This window comes from Hydractinia symbiolongicarpus, chromosome 10 (assembly GCF_029227915.1).
Source record: "Hydractinia symbiolongicarpus strain clone_291-10 chromosome 10, HSymV2.1, whole genome shotgun sequence".
Classification (NCBI taxonomy): domain Eukaryota; kingdom Metazoa; phylum Cnidaria; class Hydrozoa; order Anthoathecata; family Hydractiniidae; genus Hydractinia; species Hydractinia symbiolongicarpus.
The window spans coordinates 399,785-422,043 of NC_079884.1; the positions used below are offsets into that span (position 1 = coordinate 399,785).

General features: G+C 33.7%; 3 protein-coding genes across 3 annotated transcripts; 2 read left to right on the forward strand and 1 right to left on the reverse strand.

Moving 5' to 3' along the window:
- The first annotated feature begins 3,725 nt into the window (after window positions 1-3,725).
- Window positions 3,726-7,295, forward strand: LOC130662402 (N-alpha-acetyltransferase 38, NatC auxiliary subunit-like). The gene is made up of 3 exons (XM_057461269.1): window positions 3,726-3,824; window positions 4,347-4,521; window positions 6,425-7,295. The coding sequence occupies exons 1-3, from the start codon at window positions 3,777-3,779 to the stop codon at window positions 6,574-6,576; spliced, it is 375 nt and encodes a 124-aa protein (XP_057317252.1). The 5' UTR covers window positions 3,726-3,776; the 3' UTR covers window positions 6,577-7,295.
- A 2,760-nt stretch (window positions 7,296-10,055) lies between these two features.
- LOC130612294 (calumenin-like) lies at window positions 10,056-13,481 on the reverse strand. The gene is made up of 5 exons (XM_057433603.1): window positions 13,283-13,481; window positions 12,781-12,915; window positions 11,743-11,998; window positions 10,982-11,163; window positions 10,056-10,571 (listed from the first exon to the last, which is right to left on the reverse strand). The coding sequence occupies exons 2-5, from the start codon at window positions 12,899-12,901 to the stop codon at window positions 10,234-10,236; spliced, it is 897 nt and encodes a 298-aa protein (XP_057289586.1). The 5' UTR covers window positions 12,902-12,915; window positions 13,283-13,481; the 3' UTR covers window positions 10,056-10,233.
- Window positions 13,482-17,011: 3,530 nt separating this feature from the next.
- LOC130612697 (zinc finger protein sens-like) lies at window positions 17,012-21,957 on the forward strand. Its single transcript, XM_057434049.1, has 3 exons — window positions 17,012-17,506; window positions 18,173-18,301; window positions 19,809-21,957. Exons 1-3 carry the CDS (start codon window positions 17,416-17,418, stop codon window positions 20,534-20,536), a joined length of 948 nt encoding a protein of 315 aa, XP_057290032.1. The 5' UTR covers window positions 17,012-17,415; the 3' UTR covers window positions 20,537-21,957.
- The last annotated feature ends 302 nt before the right edge of the window (window positions 21,958-22,259 follow it).

Consider the following 22,259-nt stretch of genomic DNA (forward strand, 5'->3'; position numbering starts at 1 on the left):
TAAAAAATCTACATATAAAAATTCTGGTTCTTAGGGTTGTCTACAAAGAAAAGTGTTAAATTGAAACAAATATCATTAATCTTATGTGATGACATGTCTAAATAGATGCCAGGTCCTCATTTTCCATTAGGATGTGTATGTTCCGACTAAATTTTACATGATGAATGCTGGTCTGTCCTGCAACGGAAAGACTTAACTCTTTTGGTCAGCTTTTTATAGCCTTTTTTTATATGTTTGAGAGATTTAATAGGCATTGAATCTTTTTATATATATATACAAATGTTTTCGATTTAACTTAAGCTGACAAAATTAAATTTCCAACAAAAGGAATGATTTTTCTTCTTCGAATGCTGTAATGATTCCGCCCAGCGCTTATTAAGTGACCCCTTCGAATAAGTGCCCACCTGATAAAGGGGGCGCTTAATCAAAAACTACCTTAAGAAACTGGGCGCTTATTTTAAAATTTTACTTTCTTATGTTGAGAACCCTAGAATAATTAAACTTCATTTTGTTACATCTTTTGTTCAGTTTTATATTTTAGGAACAAAAAAGCAAATTTGAAAACGTGTGGATGCGGATTTTTCAAACTTTTCCCACAACATGAAAGTTTTTTTTGCGAAAAGAGCTGCAAAATTTGGTCAGCACCCAGAACTTTGTTTCGCCTCAAGGGCAAGGCCAGCTGCCTCGTCCTCCACGTTTTTGACTTTTAGGCCGCCGGTTCACTCTTGCAGCATGCTATCTATAATGTTGACTTCCAGCAGGCCAACGTCGTTCGCAGCGAGGCTCTGCAGCATGACGCTATTGTTCTGGATCCTATTTCTAGTGTGTGTCTGCCGCCCATTCCCAAACGGTTTTTGGACAAAATTAAGTCGCTTGAGTACGTGAATCTTGATGCTCTTTTGCCTCCATCTCCACACTCTTCTGTTTTGTGTACTTCTCTTCCCATGGACAATCTGGGGGAGTTCGATCTGAATATCCAAAATGTGGACGGTGCCCCCAAGGTGTCCTTATCCCAAAAAATGCCAGGGAAGGGTAATGTTGAGGATTTTAATTCTTGAGTTTCTGCCTGGACAACCGATATGATGTGCATGGTTTGGTTTTACCTTCATCTTGTCCAACAAATGTTAGCCTACCAAACCTTCATTAACCAGTTTGCCTCCCAGTATGCTTTTGCGTCTGTTTACACCTACGACCAACTTCACCGGTTGCAGCTGGCAAATAATCATTCCCGTAGGTGGGATGTTGTTAACGATGCACTGTTTAATATGCACCTTAGGGGGCCCCTTCAGTGTTGTCGCAGAAGTTTTCCCCTGTGGGACCTCCAAGATGTTTTTCTTGTAATGGCCCCGGACATTTTGCTTCGCATTGCCCACATAGGTTTGGGTCGTAGTCATCGCCCCCACAGTTTGGGAATGCCCCTCCTAGAGCCTGGTCGCCCACACATGGCAACCCATGCATTCACTTTAATCAAGGGCTTCCTTATCGATACCCCTGCACGCTTGTCCACAGATGTCAAAACTGTTCCAAAAAAAAACAAAGCAGTGTCCATCCCGGCCCTCTAAGTTTGGTTCCAGATAGGTTTTTTCCTATCACATCTTTGGTCACAACAACCATTAAAGTTCATGTTTTAAGTCACTTTTTAACCTCTCGCCCTAACAGAGCTCTAATAAATTTTATTATTTCTGGTTTTACATTTGGATTTAGGTTAGGATTTGACAACAGCACATTGGCCTCGGCCATCAGAAACAATAAATCTGCCTACCATCATGGTGAGAAAATTGAGACAGCAATTTTAAAGTTAAAACTTAATTGCTAAGTAAGGTGCCCAAGTTTACTAACTTGGTCTTCAGGCTTGACAACCCTGCTGTCCTAAGTCAAAATATCGACAGGCTGGTCCAGTCGTGACAACCTCCTGTGTAAGGCTGAGTGTTGGGGCCCTGTAACACATGTGTAAAGCTACAGCCAGATTCACAAGTTCTGGCGCTCAGGAGGGTTTTATTTATTTTATTTTTTATTTTAATATATTTTTGACATATACATTTTTTCTATTTGTGTTCGATCTGTAACCAGTCCATTTATGTTGTTAGCTCTGTCTTGTGTCATATGTTTGTGATAGAAGGATTGTTTTTCTCTTTACGATTTTTTTAAAAAATAGTTTTAGGTCCAAGTTGGACAGTACTCGTGCTTGTAAGAAGCAAGAAAGTGTATTCAGCACCTTCTTCTGGGAGCCGAATCCCAGTTTTGACAACCACCGTCCCTGTAGACAAGATACTTCAGTGCAGCCTGCTGTATTGTAAACCTTTTTCATTTTGGTGCGTGATTGAAAACGCTGCTCCATTGTTGGAGGAGCGTGCGGAGGTGTGGGGGCGCGATCGCACACCTCAAAACACCAGGATTGTTATATACATTTGGGAGACCTAGTTTTAGAGAATGTGAACAAAAAACATTTCACTTTGTTGGGTTGCTCCAGAATGTTTATTTTTGTCTCCCTAATAGTAAGAGGCTAAAACAATCAAACAAAATTCCAGCTCAGAGAACATCCTGCATTTACGCTGCAATCAATATTTTTCCGCAGACTTCGGACTGAATGGTTTCTATTAGTGATAATTTCACATGTAAAAAACTTAAAAAAAGGGGTCCCCCATGCAAGGTTCTCACTGCAAATCGGATTTTATATAACGTTCTCAAAATTTTCATATGTAAATATAGTGGAAGAAAGGCTTATCCCCAGTAAGGTTCTTATGTCAAATTTTCTCCTTATAAAGTTGTCTTCACAATGATCAAATAGCATGGAAACAGGGCTATGAATGATCGGTTGCATTAAACATGTGGTAACCATCCTTTAGGAAATTCATTGTACACAACATTGCCCATCTTATTGTAAAGGTGGGTTCACAGTTATTCTTTGTAGTCTTTCGAATAAAAGAATACAAAAAATCTATTTTCATTGCGAATAAAAGAATGCAGTGCACTAGCGCAAAAAATAGAACTGCACCTAACAAATATAAGACATCTATTTTTAGTTTGGTACCACCTGTTAGTTACTTTTTTCAAATCTATGATACGTTTATCATACAATTTTTTTCCTATTTAATTGTTAATTATATATATACATTTTTAGGTGTAATTTATTATGTATTCATGAAATGTGTCTTAACAGGGTCTTTAATTATTAAGAAGACATCACTCACATTGCATAAAGAAATTGCTGCCATATTACATGCTTTGTGAGCACAATTCTATCAGAGACATTAGTTTATAGGGATATGTGTTTTGTTTTTACACTGGTCGTTATTTAAAAGTAATGTTGTCAATCCATATGTTTTTATGAATTCCAAAACTTTTGAGTTTTTTATAGTGATCACTAAGCTATATATTTGATAGATTAGGTTGACAAAATTGAGGTTCATAAAAACTGAAGGTGGAAGGAGAAAATGATGAAACATTACAATGACTGGATGTATGAAGAACAAGGTTTATAGTAAGCAGAGTGATGTGTGTGGTAGCTCATTTCAGTGTGTGAAAGACAAATATTTCAAGCTGTTGCGTCATTTGATCTGAACCCAAAATTTATTTAAAAATTATTAACAAGCAATGCAGCAATATATGAACGAAATAAAATAAAATTCAGGTTGAACATGTAGAAAATAAGAACATATCCAATTGAAGGAAAATTTCTTGGGTTTTGTAAAAATTTGTATATATATATAATGCATTTTGTTTATTTACAGGTAGTGTTAAGAAACTAACAGGGATATGTGACTATCATAATTGAAATGGAACCTTCAATTTTACAGAATAATGAAGATGTAGGTAAACCACTGGTATGTTATTTTCAATTTTTAAAATTTCAGTGTAGCAAGGTCAGAAATTTTAGATAGTGTAGATGCATTGTTAGGAAATTTCCAAAAAAGATAAGGTCAGTTTTTATAAAGATTATTTTTTTTTAATATATTTTACCAATTTATCAGTCCTTTACCCTAAGAGAACTCAGTGAGGGAACAGAAATATATATATTAAAATTTATGAAAGAAATGCGTAAAATTTTGTACTCAGTAACGAGTAAAAGTTTAAAAGCTGCAAGTAAAGGATTTCATCTAAAAACATCTTATATTAAGAAGTGAGTTGTGATAAGCAGAGAATGTGATGCATCTGTCTTGTTTTACCAAAAATATGGACCTTGAAATTTCTGAGCATTTTATTTCTGAAATTATAGATCAGATGTTGGACCTAAACGTTTATTTATTTATTCATTCATTTATTCATTCATTTGGCAAATAATCTAGTTTAGCGTCAAAGATCTTTACTGTTTATAAGTTATAAAAACTTATTTTATTGTACATTAGGAACTACCTGTTAGTGGTAAGGCTACCACTGGTCGAATGTATCTGGAGTTACTTCTGAATAAATCTATGAAAGTCGAAATATCTGACGGAAGGACATTGATTGGTCAATTTCTTTGCACTGATGCTGATGAAAATATAATACTTGGATCCTGTCAAGAGTTTATTGGAAATCCAAGTAGGACTATAATTTATATTTATATTCTTTTAACTTGATACTAATAATAAATGAGTGAATTTGTAACTTAAAAAGGTTTGTTTGGAGTGATTATCCGAAAGCCTTTTTTTATGCACTTTATCATTTGAAAACAAAATAATTATCAGATTCTTGGGAATTGTTGATTTTGCTAGATTAACCTTATATCAATTTTATATTCGTCATTTAATTCTTTGGATGAAAAAATACTATGTATTTATGATGTAACCTGCTGGCAACACATATTCCATTCCATCTTATTTCTTTGCCATGCAGCCGGTTACATCTCAACAAAAAACCAGGAATCAGCGTGGTAGGTTAAAGTGACGTGCTGCGGAGAATCTCTGAAAAAGCCATAGATCATACGTTCGGTGCGGAAGACGATATTAATTCAACAAAACTTTTTTAATTGCGTCTATGTTGAGCTTTTTAGTTATTTAGTATTAAGATGTTGAAGGAACTGCTAGCTAATTCCTGATAGTAGCACAGACGAATGAATGATTTAGCAGTCACGGGAGACTTATAATCTTATTATGCGGATACACTTTATTGCTAAAAACAATACGCTACACTGTTAATACGTTTGTTTTATTGCAACTCCGACTTGCAATAAACCCTAATTGTTCACTGGATTTAAAATCTCAAAATGAATAAAGCAAACCGATAATGAAAATTGCGCTTTGGTGACTCATTTAATTAGTCAAAATTATTTGTAAAAATGTTGAACAAAAACACAAAAGCTTATTAACTACCTTATTACACAAAAATAAGTAGACAACTTAATAAAGTGAGATTACGTATGATCATGAAATTAACGCGAACTTATAAATTTTGGTATTTAAGTGCGTGGTAAATAACGCGAGTTTAAAAAAGCAAATATTTAAACGACATTATATAACGCGAATTTTCAACCATTAAAAAATTCATTTTCTCAAAATTAGATGAATTTAAAGCAAAGAAAAAACAACAGCAATTGGGTATAACATAAAACATTAAAGGGGTTTAAACGAATCAAATTTTGGTTTCGTTATCGAGCCTCCTTTAAAGTGTCTCTGATACCGCTGCCTTCCATCACGCCTTGATGATGCTTCTTCCCTTTTCTGATTTGAAATGTTCATAGATCACCTTCATGACTTTTAAGTGGCGCGGCTTTAAAGTTGACAACCGAAGGCCAACTTGAATGGTAGTGACATCCCAATCTTGGTCGCTTGATATATTTGTCGGGATCTTGCGTCGAGTCACGACAATAATTACTCACAAATGGTTCTATGTACACTCTTTTTCTTATATATACAACTAAATAAAGCTCACTTTTTACAACGCACGTAAAATCACTTCTTCCTGTTAGAAGGCGGCCTCGATCTGTTAACGTCACCATTAGCTCGTGACAACTGCACAGCAGCCGAGCTCCCACAGCAGATCACGTGATCAACGAGTAACTCGCTACATATTTATAATATTGCTTGTAAGGACTGTTGATTTGTTAGAAATAAGAAAAGTCCATCTCTCCGTTTTATGTTTTGTTGACCGCTTTTTAGATTAAAAAGAAGATCTCGAAATCATATAATTATATTTTTGAAAGGCATTTTGCAAAAGGTACATATAAAAAATAAGATGCGTTGAAATATGCAGATGTTTTTTTTAACGTGAAGCATTATTTAACGAAGGTGAAATCTATGTAGGTATGAAATTAACATGGTTTTAATAAACGTGAAATTTTCAAATTCGCGGTAATTAGTTGACTAGTTATTTTCGTGTAATAAGGTAGTCAGATTTCAGAATTTTTTTTATTTCCTGTTTACAACTTTGGCTACCTTCTATTTTCGCACTGTTGCATTTTTATTAATTTGTCATTTTGTTTATCATTTGGATTACTTTCTTTCAGGTGACGAAAATGCTGAAGAACCAAGACTGCTTGGACTAGCCATGATTCCGGGCCGTCATGTCAAGACCATGCACGTTGACATGGACAAAAAGACGCAAGAAGATATAGATTTTGTGACAAAAAAAGAGGAGAGGAGTGGAGAGTCACAATAGCAGTTTTTATATATTGAAGAAGAACACCTAGAAATACTTGTATTCCAGGAACTCAGTAAATATACAGGAAGATTTATACATAAAGATTTTAAGGAGAACATGATGAAAACAAATTGAGAGGAGTTGCAACAATAAAGACTTTTTTATGCTGTTTATTAGCTTGTTTTAAAATAAATTTGGGGTTTGTCACATTTTTTTATCACATAACTTCGTTGGCTTTAAGTGACGAAATTTTTGAGATGACGAAATGTGCGCCGACAAAAAATTGATTTCGACGAATATTTTGAGCAAACGAATAATTTGGGCTAATTTAAATTTTTTTGCAAACTCTATTATATCGTGTTGCCACAAAAAATGTGCATCTAAGCCTATTTTAAGAAAACAAAAAGTAAAATCCGTCTCTGGGAATGGGTATACAGTGAAACCTCCTTATAGCGGACATCCTTTATAGCGGACACCTCTCTACAACGGACACTTTTCTTGGGAACGGATGAAACGACGGTCAAACTCTCATAACAAACCCTCCATGTAGCGGACACTCTATAGCGGCCACCTCTATATAACGGACATCATTTCAAGGTCCCGATTGACATTTCCCCCTGGAACTGACTTCTCTACAGCGGACAGGTTTAAGAATGGGTCATACAAAACAAAATTTTTGTCAAGAATTTGTTTATATTTGCTTAAGACAATGTTTTATATATTTAATAATTCTTCAATCTTTTGTATGTTTTCTTTCAGCCGGTTTATGGCTTTTTCAGGGCTATAAAAACGAAAATTTGCAGGGATTTTCAGGTCGTATCTACCTCTGCGGTTAACGCGTTTCCTAGTCACTATAATTTCCATAGAGCAATAAGGGAGGGATAGAAACATAAACACGACTTTAGATATATTTTTAGGTACATGACCAACCACCACTTCTTTAGTACAATGAGAATTTGAGCTAATTTTGGGAAAAACCTCTATATAGCGGACATACACCTCTCTATAGCGGACACTTTTTTGAGGTCCCGATGGTGTCCGCTATAGAGAGGTTTCACTGTATATATTTTATTAAACGCGTAGTAAATGCAAAAGAGAAAACAAAACAAGTTTTGATGAAATTATTTCTTTCTTTATTATTTCTTCACGGCATGTCGGGCGTGCAACGTTCCACGGCTATTTTTAAGTACAGAGATAAAAAAAAAAAAGCTTTACCGTAATTATTCTAATTTAGTGCGGCCTCTATTTAGTGCGGGTGGCCTTTTTTTGAAAATTTAACAATTTATATACCTCTTATTATTAGTGCGGATAAAATGTTGGTAATTTTCAATTTTCCTCTTATTTAGTGCGGGAAGGGTCAAAAATTCCTCTAATTATAGTGCAAGTTGACATTTTCTTCTGAAAAAAATTCCTGTCATTGTTGAAAAGGAATTTATAGTTTACTGTTGTGTATCAGAGGCTACAATATCTACCAAGCTCAATGGACCGCTGAAGTTGGAACAAAGTTAAACGCTGCCCCGGGCAATAGACCTACAGCGCTTGTCGAAGACAAATTCGCCATTTCCGTTAAAAAATGGTTGGACATGTTCCTAAGTTCCCGTCAAAGCTGACATAGTTTTTTTAAACATGGTGGTAAGGTTGTAATCGAAGCAAACGGTCCGAGAAAATACTCGGTGGCCCTTAAACAAGGTGGCTTGGAGCTACCAGCCGGGTTTTATTTCAAAACATCAAACGAGACTTTATTTAATCAAATGATGAAAAAGACATTGGTGGAAATTGAAAAGTTTGAGAAGGAGAGAAAGCAGAAAGAAGAGGAGAAGAAAAATAAAAAGAAACCAAAAAAATAAAAGCAAATAATTAAAAAAAAATTAAAAATTTATCAAGTGCGGTAATGATAAAATTTTCCTCTTATTATAAGCGCGCTCTTAAGTTGATGATTTGATGGTAATTTATCTCCTCTAATTATGAATGCATCCAAAATAATTATTTTTTCGGCCGCACTAAATTAGAATAATTACGGTAAATATATATTTGTCAAAATATCCGCGGAAATTATCATATTTGCTATTTGGTGTGCACGTAGCACGACGTTTTTCTTGCTCACACAAATGAAATACGTGTGTTAATATCATAGACTAGTTATGTAATCCGAGGTAGAACGCCCGCTTGAACGCTTAGGTACAGGTAAGCCGTAGCACGCGTCCCGGTGGAGCTCTGTAGTACCGGTATGCAGTGTGTCGCAAATTTATCGGACCGCTAACAGTAATATGTTCTCAAAAAACCTTTGAACCTAAACACCATGCTATTAAAAAAAGCCATAGTCACCATAGCTCTGATCCTTTTTTTAGCATGTCAAGGTCGTGAAAGCTTGCTGATTGGTCAGGATTCATATTTGCATTTATTATTTCGTGCATATAAAAAAAAACATGTGATCATAGCGCAGACAGAATGGAGATATTGTCAGAATATATATTTTTCCGTAAGAATACAAACATATTGGTGCAATATTTGTATTAAGGATAAGTTTGTCCCCATGTGTTAACCATCTCTTATTTATTTTTATTTTAAAGGCAGGCCTGGGTTTAAAAGTCGTGCATCGATTTTAATTCGAGGGCTACGTTATTCGTTAAGATAAAAAAAACCATCGGATATTTGGAGGTGAAAAGAAAATGGGTCTTTTCTTTTTAATGTCTTGAAAAGGAGAAAAAACGCGGAATCTTAGTGCTGAATTGAAACACGATAAAAACGTATCAAGTTTTGATTATGTTGGTATATCCTTTGCCGCATACTTACCATAGCTCATAAGAGCAATTTTTGGTTCAAAAACTCTCTTCCTTCCAGAATTTGAACTCTGTAGAGAAATGTGATAATACTTTTTGGAATTGATTTTGATGATATGATATGACGAAATATTTCGCGGAATTGTGGCTCATTTATAGCTCTCGCTCGTGCTTTGTCGCAAGGAGGTAGTTGTCCTCATCCCATCTACTATGTGCTAGGAAGATGGCACTGAATCGTTAGCGCAGTCTGTAAGCGAGAGATTGTGGGTGTAAGTCTTTGCAACGCTTGGGAAGCTAATGTGCAGGTTTACTTAATGGTATGTTTTAATGTTCTAATAGCTTAGAGTTTTTGTTGGTTAAAAAAGGTTTTTTTCTTTTTTTCTTCTACAGATTTTTTCTGCAAATTTTCTTTTGGTAGTTGATAAAATAATGGCCAGTCTCTGTGATATGAACAAGTTTATTTAAAGGTTAACTTATCCCAAATAAATAGACCTAAAATAAATTAAAATTGCAAAAAAATAATAGATTCGTAAAAATATTATTTGCAAAAAACCTTAAAATGGTTTATTCGCGAAAAAAAATCTTCGCCAAATGAATATTTTTGAAACTCGCGAAAATAAGTATTCGCAAAATTTAATCCACATTATTCTTTAATCACATAAATAAAGTATGGTAGATTGCATCTGTGTTGCAAATTTAAACAAAAAACAGACTTTCTTTCAATAGAAGATTAATATTTATTTATTAGTACTAACTACAAAATCTTCGTTTTAACATACAAAACCTAGAAGGATAAAAAAGAGATATTAGAGAAAACTCATTCGTTTCCATTTCCAAAAGTGTTGTTAAGTTTCTTTTTTTATATTGGCTGTGAATCTTAAACATTTATAATTGTTTATAGTTCGTCTTTATGAGCGTTCTCGATAGCATCATTTGGAAGCGATTCCTTCAGATCAGTAAAATATTTGTAGCCTTTTGATAACTCGTTATAAGACAAAACGCCATCCGCATTTTTGTCCAAAAGTTTAAATATCGCCATCAACTCATAACTGAGATGCGATGATGAGGTGCTTTCAAGAGCATGATCACGAAGTTCATCCTTGCTGAGGATACCATCTTTGTTTTTATCATGCGTTTTAAAATGCTCTTCAGGATCGTCAATGTTTGGATCACGTCTTGCATGCTTGATGAATTCAGCTTTTGAGACTTCTCCATCATTGTCTTCGTCGAAATCTAAATTTTCAAGCATACGAATTATAATGTGCAACAGAATCATAGCGGAAGAACATGTTGTAAACTTGACAGCCTTATCACAGGGAGGTAGCTTTATCACATGGAGGGAGACTTAAATTTTGGCATAGAGGTAAAATAACTTCGGTCAACGGTTGAAAAAATAAAGAGCTTTTTCGGGGGAAACCAGAAATTTAGTTCAAGCAAGAATAATCATTTTACGTGACAATTCTAAAGTAGAATCAGGGACGGTTGAAGGTATTTAAGTTCGTCAAACGAAAGAATATATATTTGCTTCAGGCATATTTATTTCCACGAAATTCACTTTTAAAACTATGGGGGCGTTTAATTTTGCGAGTAGGTGAAGAAAAGAATTTTATATATCGAAGAAATTCACGGAAATTGTTTCTCACCAAGTACGTAATGATCAACAGCGACTTCACTCATATCTGCAAAGTTGTCTGGCAAAACAAGTCTTGGAAACTCATCTGGAGTAATAAAACCATCTTTGTTTTTATCAATGTGATCAAATCGAACTTTTTCGCGTTTCAATTCTTTTCCCATTTGAAAATAACCATCCTTTCCACTGGTTTGACTAAAAAAAAATTATTTGATATTCAATTGGCATTTCTAGGAGGATAGAACCTTACCCCGCATTAGATTAAGCTGGGAAGTACTTTCAGAAAACATAAGCCTAATGGACTAAGGCGAATCTATCTATACAGTATCTATTTAGGAATTATGTAATAATGTCAAGAAAATTTAAATCAATTTTCTTGTCAGAACACTCATAACCATTATTACTTATTGAGTTGCGAGAGTTGATTCTGGCAAATTCTCTCAAAGTACATCAAAAAACAAATTTAAGTTGACCCAAATTATTCGTCGTACCAAATAATTTTTATGGGCCGTAATTTTAATCTTGGTTGTTTTCTAAAATTTTGTCACTTCGGATCGACAAAATTTGGACCAATAAGACGCAATTTCTGCTATAAGTTCCTTATTCTTCATTCGTTTGAGCCAATACAGCGCAGAAAATTAAAATGTGAAACAGTCTTAAGTGGCGCTGAGTCGAAAATAATACATTCAAAATTACGCAACAGCTTCATTGCGCGAAAACTATTACAAGTAAGGTATTTTTAGAAGTAAATTCAGATATAATTTGTAATCTTACGCCAGTTGTTTACGATGGTCATCTTCCATTTCTTTCCACGATAATTTTCCATCGTTATCTGTATCCATGTTCAAAATCTCCAACCTGGAGAAATCAAGGCTTTTAGCTTCATCTTCAACATTCTTTAAAACCCAAGCTTTAACTTCGTCAAAGGTGATTTCTGCATCGTTGTTTGCATCAATGGCTGGAAGCACTTTATTGAATTCTGTTCTGCGTTTGCTATCACTCATTTTTTCGAAGCGTTGGAAAAAGGAACCTAAAAGTAAGTTGGGTTTTTTTGTGTAAGGCATTCGATAATGTCATATCCTATCAACGAGCTCGAGCACAAAAACAGGCAGCCGACAAGCCATCCAAGACTTCCAGAATTTAAACAGAGAAGTGCACAGGAAGGCGGGCAGGGGTAATGCTAGCTGCAAATGGTACTACCTACTTTCTTATCGAGGGCGAAAGGGAAAGTATAATTCTTTTGTTGTCTGTGTTTTTTTAAAATACTTACTACATACCGTTGCTTAGTTACCTGACTTGCGATTCAGTATTATATAAACTTTTTAGCAAAGTCATTACAGAGCTCATTGGCGAGTCATTAACACTAATTAATTTTGAAAAGCATGACGTTAAATAAATCTTTACTATTTTAAGCTACTTTATAAGAAAAACTTTTATGGCATCTTAAATTAGCCCGTTACTAGACTATAGCTAAAACTCATGCCTAAAAAGCAATAAAGTCTTCATTAGCTTATATGTGCTTAAGAAGTTGCCATTGTTATTGCCACAACTGCATTCCAGCGGTACTGAAAACCAAGAAGCCCTAGGGACGAGGTTGCTAATAATATCAGTATTTCTATTTAATTAACCAAGTTATTTGTTTATATGTCAATATTGTAGCTTGCTATATCGTTTAACCTCGCTCCCAAGCTTTTTGTCGCAGATATCAAAATCTCAGATGTTATTAGACATCAAAAAGAAAACACAGGCCCTGGAATCAAGGTTGTAAATTGCAGGACGCAGACACTAAATCTTATTGAAGTACCCACTTACTCATCATTCCACCAAGGTATGTAGCAGGTGCATCTTCCATTCCTTCTTCTTGAAGTTGGCCCTCCTGTGCGAAACATTTTGCCAAACAAATGACTAGCAATAATGACACAGTAAACTTCATTATGATTGGAAAATCTAAATGTAGATTTTAAGTTTTGATCACTTTTTAAACAAAGTTAACTTCATCATATTCTAAATGTACGTCTCATGCAAATACCACGCCTTTGTGATAGCTACATGCTATACTAGAGTACTTACAAATTCCTGCAGCACTTACAAAACTTTCTTGTTTAAGTTAAATTGAAACTCAAACAGAAAGCAAAGAAAAAAAATATATAAAAAAGCCTTTTAAATTCTTCATAGACACTCTACGTTTGTTACAGTCTTTAATCACAAAATAGCCAATAATTTCGTGAAGAGGTTCAATACAACATTCAATACTCAAAAACTCAAAAAATTAATTTCTAACATTAACAAAACAAAGTAGCTAGACTTCTGATACCTGTTGACTTTATCACACAATGCTTTGCAATGATTCTTTTGATGCAGAGTATGTTATATTATTGATTTGTTAGTGTTATAATTAAAAACAATGGTTTTTTTAATGAATCTTGCAATTAACAACAAAAGACACGCGGTCCTTAATGAGTTAAATTATCATTTAATGACCCTTCGCCCTCATTTACATCGTGGTTTCTTTGAATATCTGGGTAATAAAGGTACATATTAATCACATTCAGCATTTAAGATTATGCTTTGAGCGACGTGTCAATTTCACATTGATGGAGTATACTTCCTGTAAAAAGAATCAATATCAGTTTTCACAAAGACGTGTATTTATAAATGTGGCAAAAAAACACATGCGGTGGACAATATGACGGTAGCCGATGAGAAGCTGAGCATGTTAAATACCAGTTTAGCAAACATGACATTGCTAATCCTATTCGGGCTGGGGTGATTTTAGCCCCCGTTTCTATTATTCTAAACTTTACGTTCCATCGTTTTGGCCTGTTGTAGAGTTCAAAAATATATGATGACGTCATTTCCAATGTGCTAACAAATATTTCTGTCAACTTTTGTGACAGTACAATGTCTCCATCATCACTTTTCAAACTTTGCAAAAAGTTGGCCTGAATATTGTTAATCTTTACAATCATGTTCAAAATAAAACAGGACGGCTTAGTTCGATATTCGCCGCCTTAAGTTGTTTGGTTTTGTATCAGAGTCCCGTATTTTAAACTTGCTTGTCAATGTTTACAGCAGACTTGGACTTCGAATCTTAGGTTACTTTGTTAAATCTATTCTCTTGAAACATGTTAATTGTTGCTGATGTCATTGCGATCATTTTTCCTGAATTTCGCGACCTTCGTGGACATGTGTGGTGGCCGAGGAGTGCCAACGAGATAAATGAATTTCGCAAAAGTACATTCAAGTCGAAAGTAAATTTTAAAATCAAATTTGAATTCAAAGTGAATATCCAAGTCAAGCCCAGCCAAAAAAAAAATTTTACTGATTAAAAAACGCTCTTTTATGCTGGCTAAATTTAAGAAGCAGATCTTTTCTCGAAATCCCTGTTAAAGGCGACTTAGTTTGCACAGGGCCCAAACTTCTCTATACGACAACAATTTTGTTTAAATCAACCTTGGAAAACTAAAAAATCAAGCTATGCTTTTTATAAGAATAGTGTTTTTTCGTTTCAGCATGAATATTCTTAACTTTCGGGCAAAATTCGTCTTGATATATTTTCAGCACAGCTAAGATTCAAAGATTCAAACTGGTGTAAAAATTCATCCAAAGGCACTGTTGTTTAAGCAGCCTAATTCAACTGAAACACTTTAACACTATAATGGAAAACTGGTAAAATACATTTTACATCAATGATAGAATACAACCTTGTTACATCAGTTAATGAAGAAGAAAAATCATTCGTAATAGGATGCAAGCAAAATTTCAAGATGAGCATATTCTTAGGATATTTTTTGTCTAATTTCATCTTGGTGTAGATGACATTTGGATGTAGATGCTTTAAGATATCATTTTGTAAATAGAAATGAAAATTAACTGTCGCGGGAGGGGGTAAATGTAAACATGAATACTTTTAAGGAAGCTCTGTACTGCCCGAGATTGTACATGCAGCGTGCATTTGTCGTACCACTTACGCTTTTTGTTAACACCGTGAAGTTGTTGCACATGAAATTGCGATTTCAATTATTAGAATTTAACAGAACATCAAATTGTCATTCACACCCCCGTTTAGTATAGAAGGATAGAGAAATCTTCAGGTAGTAAGGAAATTCATATCCACATTTTATCAGTACATCGTCTCAGGTTTATTTATTTGAAAAACTGATTTGATTTAACAGATTTTCCATGGCTTTTATGCACCTGAGTATACAGAGGGGATTGGTGATGTAATATTCATTTTAAATCAAAAAAAAAGGTAAACATATTTGGTGCTTGCATTCATTGCACCATTATGGGCAGGTGTAATATGACACACTGATGAACATCTCTTTCATTTAGGTGTGGTAGTCACGTGACAGGTTGTTTATGCATTGATTTTCATTTGAACAGATTTGTGAATGGCTAGATGTAAGTACGTGATTATTTATTCAAAAAGAGATTTGACGTTTCAATCAACGTTAATATTAAGGTGACATTGATCTAGCTGTTAATCATACGGACAGCTAACTTGTGTCCAGGGTCTTGAATTTTTTACATTGGCAAAAAAGCCTTGAAGTCAAGGATGTAATTTATTTCGTATATCTCAGGGTTATCACTCTCGGTGTCAAATGGATACGCACGTGGTCTTTTTTAGATAGCTAATAAATAATAAAATTTAAGAACCTTGATCAGACTAAGAATTCTCGATTTTTTGTTCAAAAAAGAAAGAAAATAAAAAAAAACTACCACTTGCACATGAGGTTAAGGTTTCAAAGAAATATGCTGTGCCAATGAGGGACAAAAAGCCGTGGGGACGAGGTTGATGCTGTGCGAAACATAAGTCAAAGGTTTTATTAAAACATGATGGTGTGCGCATTAGATGTTGTTACGGAATTCAAACCAGATTTAACTTATCTATTTTTACGTAACCAGCAGTCGACTATTATACCGATTTTGAGCCAATAAAAAATCAGTTTAATTCAAACCAGTAAAAACTCAGTTATGCGTGTTTGTGAAACGTATGTATTCTTAGCCTCAAAACATGTTTTGAAATCAAATAAGTACGTATGACGTCATGATCTTTTACTCAATTTATAATATTCCCAAAATGTTTTCGCGTGAGCTGAAATCACAGTCTCGTGTTTTGAACATCAACCGATGAGCGTCATTCGGTTTGATTGATTTTATAGCGCAGTCAATTCACTTCGAGAATAAATGGAAATCTACGCAATTCTACAGACTATTTTCAGAGTTATTACTTTTTAAATATATAACGATTCACTTCAAAAATAGACTCATAAATATATTACAGTAAGAACGAACGTAATTGCATAAATTATGCAAAATAAATCGCATCCAATTAATCATGCAGTGATAGAAGTACACGTCTTCTTGATCCAAGCAAAATCGAATAAATTTTGTATCTATTTTTTATTTTTTTCTTGAGTGTAAAAAAAAATATATATACATCATTTTTTACATGAGAACAAACAAGATAAGAGCATTATAGCTTCGGAGGTCCAAAATTTAGAACATGTTAAGAACATTCAAGGCTTTTGTCAATAACAATAACAATTTAAGAACATTTTGAGGCTTCATGTTGAAAAAGTTGAGAGAAAATTTCCATCAAGTTGAGTGTTCTTATATTGTTTATATAACAACAAAAACAGTCTGTTTTTTATATAACTTATTTTTTTTTAAAAAAATGGGTGTGTCCCGCGTTAGTTATGTTTAAAATATTGTTGCAATAGGGTTTGATAAAAAACGCTTTGCGATACTTTTTATAACGCGACACAGCGATAAAAACTACCAAACTTCAAGTTGCGAACAGTTAATGTTATTGTTACCGTTATAGCTGCGAGGTAACGACTCTTTGCAGTTTTGCAGAGGCATCGTATTTGCAGCGCGTAAATAAACTTTCGGCATGTTTATCGTAACAGCGTAAATTGAATTTTAACGACAGAATGCAAGCGTCGTCGTTGTTTCTGTCATTTATAACTTTATTTTTTTTAAAAAAAAATACGGACATAAAATTCATCCTAAATGCTCTGTAACTGTAAAAAAAAGAAGAAAAAAAATACATTAAGATAATTTTATAATTTTATATTCAGAAATGTTTTTATTTTTTGTTTTCTTGAATATCTATGAAGAAGAAAAAGCATTTCAATTTATCTTGTTTGCGTTACAACAAAACAGTAAGTTCAATGCAGCTTGAGTGGCATTTAAATAGAGTAACGACAGTATGTTTCAACATGTTTAATTCATAAACGACATACAACCACCAGTCGTATTCATGTACGGGCGTCACGAGGTAGAACTGTTTTACATAAACTGCTGCGAACATAAGTATGCTCAATTAGTAGCGAAACAAAACAAAACGAGAGATACACACAGTGAGCATAGTTTTTCGAAAAAACGGAAACAAAAAAAAAGTGAAGACAGTTTGATGTTTGGCAAACATCTTCACATACAATGCCGAAATCATTTTTGCTGAAACGTAAATTCAAAGAAGATTTACAATATGAGGATGAATATGAAAGTGATGATGAAGGGTGGAGGATAGGTGAGTGAGGTTTACACTAAATTAGGCTCAATATGATTGTTATGGCATTTTTGTGGCATATTTTCTTAAACTATCCCAAATTATTTTTAAATCTTGTCACTGCAGCTTAATGATGCACTTAATTAATATATAACATCGCAGTTGTATTAATTAAAATTTTTGTTGAATATGGAGGAATGTTTTTTGCTAAAAAAAATATTATAAATTATGCAGCAAAAGTGCACCCTTTCGGCAAACATTTTGTCCAAGCATTCTGCGTTCAACTATTAGGCTATACTTCCATAGTTTCGATATTTTGACTTGCAAACGTGGTGATATAATGGTAATATTGAAGGCTAGTTTTGGACAATTAAAAAATCCACGAGAACTAACCCTTCACTGCTAAAAAAACTATTGAGTTATGTCAACTTCGTTCCCATGATTTTTTTTGTTAAAAAAAAGTTCTGAAGTCAAGGCTGATATTTTGAAGCAGTCTAAATAATGTCAAATTGGACAAGCTGCATACGCCCGTACACTTAGCCAAAATGGCGGTAAAAGTTAAAAAATGTTTGAAGCTAGGCGGATTTCTTACAGAAGCGTATATACTTTAACTAAATTGGGCAAGTTTATGACAAATAAAGTTTAAACTTTCCAACATCCTTCCAATCTTTTTTGTTTATTTTACAGAAACCGATAGCAAAGTGGATATGTGCAGTGTTGAAGAAGATCGGGATGATTGCTCAAGCAACACCAGTGACTGTCCAAGTAGCAGTAGTGAAAAAGAAAATCGAACCAAAACCTCCCAAATTGAGAAAGGTTAGTAGTATATGACAAAATATATTATATACATAAATATCTGATGCCACCCTCGTCCCCAGGGTTTTTTGTCTCTTTGATATGAGAGAAGAAAAAGACGAAAAATGCCCTTGTATCGTCGAGTGACCAATATATGGCCAGATTAAACCAATCATATTTCAAAATCCGGTAGTTCCACTAAGTTGAAATTCCGAAATTTTAGGTAACGGTCTGTCCAAAATCTTTTTAAAAGGGGAAGTAGAATCAGAAAAAAAGTTGCAAGGGCGTTGTTTCATTTAACCACTTTTGTTGCCTAGCGACACGCCTAATATTGTCGAGGGGTATAACTCTCCATAGAAATTAAATTCACAGGTTTTAAATAGCATAAAATTTTTGTGCATGTTGTATAAAAGTCGATGTTACAATTTAAACGTAAACATATGTTGCACAACAAAGCGACACGAGATGTTGTACAACAAGATGTAGAGATTTTTTCTATTTCAACAACAATTTCACACAAATTAAGGCTCAAACAAGAAATAAAAAACATTGATTGTTTTGACTGACATATCTTGAAAACTGTTTTTATATAAAAAAAATGAGTAGTACGTTTTTAAACTCCCTTTTTATAAAGAAACGTATGCATTGTGTTTTGAAGCAGTTTATTAAGGAGTAACACACAAATTAAAAAATGCGCTTAAGATGTCACAGACCCTTTCAAGAAGCAAGCTCACTGCCGTGATGAATTTACTCCTTATAAATGCCAAGGGCCATATAAAGAACACTCTAAATAAAATCAGAACTCAAAGTATTGACATTTGAAGTCAATTTTTAGCGTTTTTTGTTTTGGTACGTTAACTAGATTGGATATTATGCTTCACGTTCAAAAGGAAGATACTGTAAATATGTATCAAGGAATATAACCAAAGTTTAACACATAAAACCCTTCAGAAGTAGGACCGTTGAAATTTTACGGTAAATAACAGGGGACAAATATTAGTTTGGAGTTTTTCTTTTCTGTGTGTGTTTTTGCTGCATGTACGAAACAAAATGTATAATTTATAAATTTTACGGGTTTGAGGTTTTCTAGAAAGCTTGGATCCCATAAAAATATTTTGATTTTGAATAGATCGAAACTATTGGATAATTTGCCAATAAAACATTTATATAAAGTTGTCGCTCAGGGTTAAAAAGTTTACAGGTAGAATCGCAAACATAGTTATTCATTCTTTTAACAGATTTTTTTCTTCATTAATGATTGAAATTTTTGCGCTGGACAAAAATTTTCCGCGTTTTTCTTTTCATCACTTTTGACTGACTAAAATGTTTGTGCCAGGTCGAGCATCTACAAAGATATTTTTTGATGTAAAAACAAAAACTAAGAAGCCTGATTGCTGGCAAAAGTAACATTGGACGAAATGTTTTATCAGAAAAAAAAGTTTTACCATGTTAACAATGTGTGTATTTATTTATTTATCTATTTATCTATTTTCCTATTCATTATTTTCCTGTTTTTGGCAAACCTTAGGTGACATCATAAAAGGAGATGATTTAGATGGAGTTGACTACCCACACTCCTTCTTAGAGTTTCTCAATGATGAGAGGATTCAGAGGAGTTTAGAATCGTTTGGAGAAAATTGTCTAGAAAAAGAACGAAATGAAGCCAGACGAATCAATTATGAGATGCTGCAAAAGTCTTTCTTTAATTTTGCAAATCAAAAAAGAACCATCCCGATAAAGTACGAACAAAATAATCATTTATCTCCTCCTTTGGTGCCTTTTCGTCACCCTCCATCTTATCACTACAATTCAGTGCATCACAATCTTCCCTATCACATGCCAGAAGGATTTCAATCGCGCCCTCCCACACCGTTGTTAAATTCGTCGCAACATAAGGTATCAGACCGATTATATCCATGCAAGGTCTGCGGGAAAGCGTTCAAACGTTCGTCTACCTTGACTACACATATGATGATACACGCCAACATCCGCCCATTTGCATGCACATTTTGTGGCAAAAGGTTTCATCAAAAATCTGACATGCGCAAACACACATACACACATACGGGAGAGAAACCACACAGGTGTAACTTTTGTGGCAAGTCATTCAGTCAGTCGTCAAATCTTATTACTCACTGTAAGAAACATAAAAATTTCAAGCCGTTTCGGTGTAGCATATGCACGGAAGATTTTCAACAAAAAATTGACTTGCGCAGACATATGTACACCCATCAATCAAAACCAACTGACATTTAACTATTGGGCGTTACAATACGCCATATTCGTTGTCAGGGTAATGAATGCGTCATTTGGTTGAGCAAAGGAGATATTTACGAACTCAATATTTACATCTTCGAGGGCAAGGTTTACATTCTGCGGGATCTGGTTTAATGAATTGACAATTGAAGTTATCAATGAAGGACAAGACCCATCAATGAAGTAATAGTCTCAAAATAACATTTGTCCATTTTTCCATGCACATCGGAGGCCTTTAATTTTTACACGTTTTCCAGCCACACATAGCAATTGAAACAAAGCAACTTTTAACAACACCACAACAAATGCACCAAAGAAATGTTGCATGCACATTTTGTGAAGCATCCTATTGTGTGAGGATAAAATTATTTGTTTTATCGTGTTTTCATGTTTGTGTTGTTTGTTTATTTGTTTATTTGTTTATTTGTTTATTTGTTTATTTGTTTATTTGTTTATTTGTTTATTTGTTTATTTGTTTATTTGTTTATTTGTTTATTTGTTTATTTGTTTATTCGTTTATTCGTTTATTCGTTTATTCGTTTATTTGTTTATTCGTTTATTCGTTTATTTGTTTATTTGTTTATTTGTTTATTTGTTTATTTGTTTATTTGTTTATTTGTTTATTTGTTTATTTGTTTATTTGTTTATTTGTTTATTTGTTTATTTGTTTATTTGTTTATTGTGTAGTTGGATAGTTTAGTAGCCTTAGGGTATGAATGATGTGTAGAGGTGTTAGTTTCAATTTGTTTGTTTATTTGTTTTCTATTATCAATTTAATAATAGATCGTGTTGATTACCATTACGTCATTCAATAATAACAGTGTCAGGTACTTTTTTTATATATGTCAAGTTACTGTTCTCTCCTATGTTTTTTTTGCATTGTACATAATATATTGTAAAATAATTTTATAATAATGTTTCATAGTGACCTTTATATTATTAAATTTTGTAGAAAAATATCACCCCTTAAGGTCTGTTTACACGTATCCATCGCGGTACAGCTTTTAGTGTGTTTGTTTTAGACTACGTAGTTTGTATGCTTTCTATAGAACGCAAATTGTTAAATATTAAATATAGATTTTTCTGCGTACTTAAGGCTGGTTTTCATTAACATAAAAATTGTTGAGCAACTGTTGTACCGCAGGCACTGATATAAATTCGATGAAAATACAAGTTGTAAACAAAGCAACACAACGGAAGTTGCACAAAAAATGTTGTTAAGATGAAATCTTTTTTTCTATGTCTACAACAGTTGCATGAAAGTTACAGATTCTAATGGAAACCAAAGTTTTAGGGAAGTCGTTTGTGCAAATTTATGTTCTTTATAGATGACGCCCATACTTTTTTTTGTATTTTTATATGCTTTTTTTACCAACCTAAAAATGTTATTTATTTCCAAGAAATAAAACATTCTAAATGTACTAAGGTGTCTTGCTTTTAACGTTGAAATACCCAATTCCCATAAAATGACTATGTAAAAACAAAACAAAAAAAAAGTAACACAGAGAAAAGAAGTGCTGTTTCTTTCATACAAATAATTTGTACTTACAATCCAAACCAATTTTAAAACTTCCCGTAGATTAGTCATATGGAACTTACAGCTATGGATGCTGGTGTTGCAAAGTTAAAAAAGGTGGTTTCTAAAATGTCTCAATCGCTTCTGTAAATATGCGATAATACTTTATTAAATAACGCCTTGAGGGAGAGTGATTTATCAAAACCA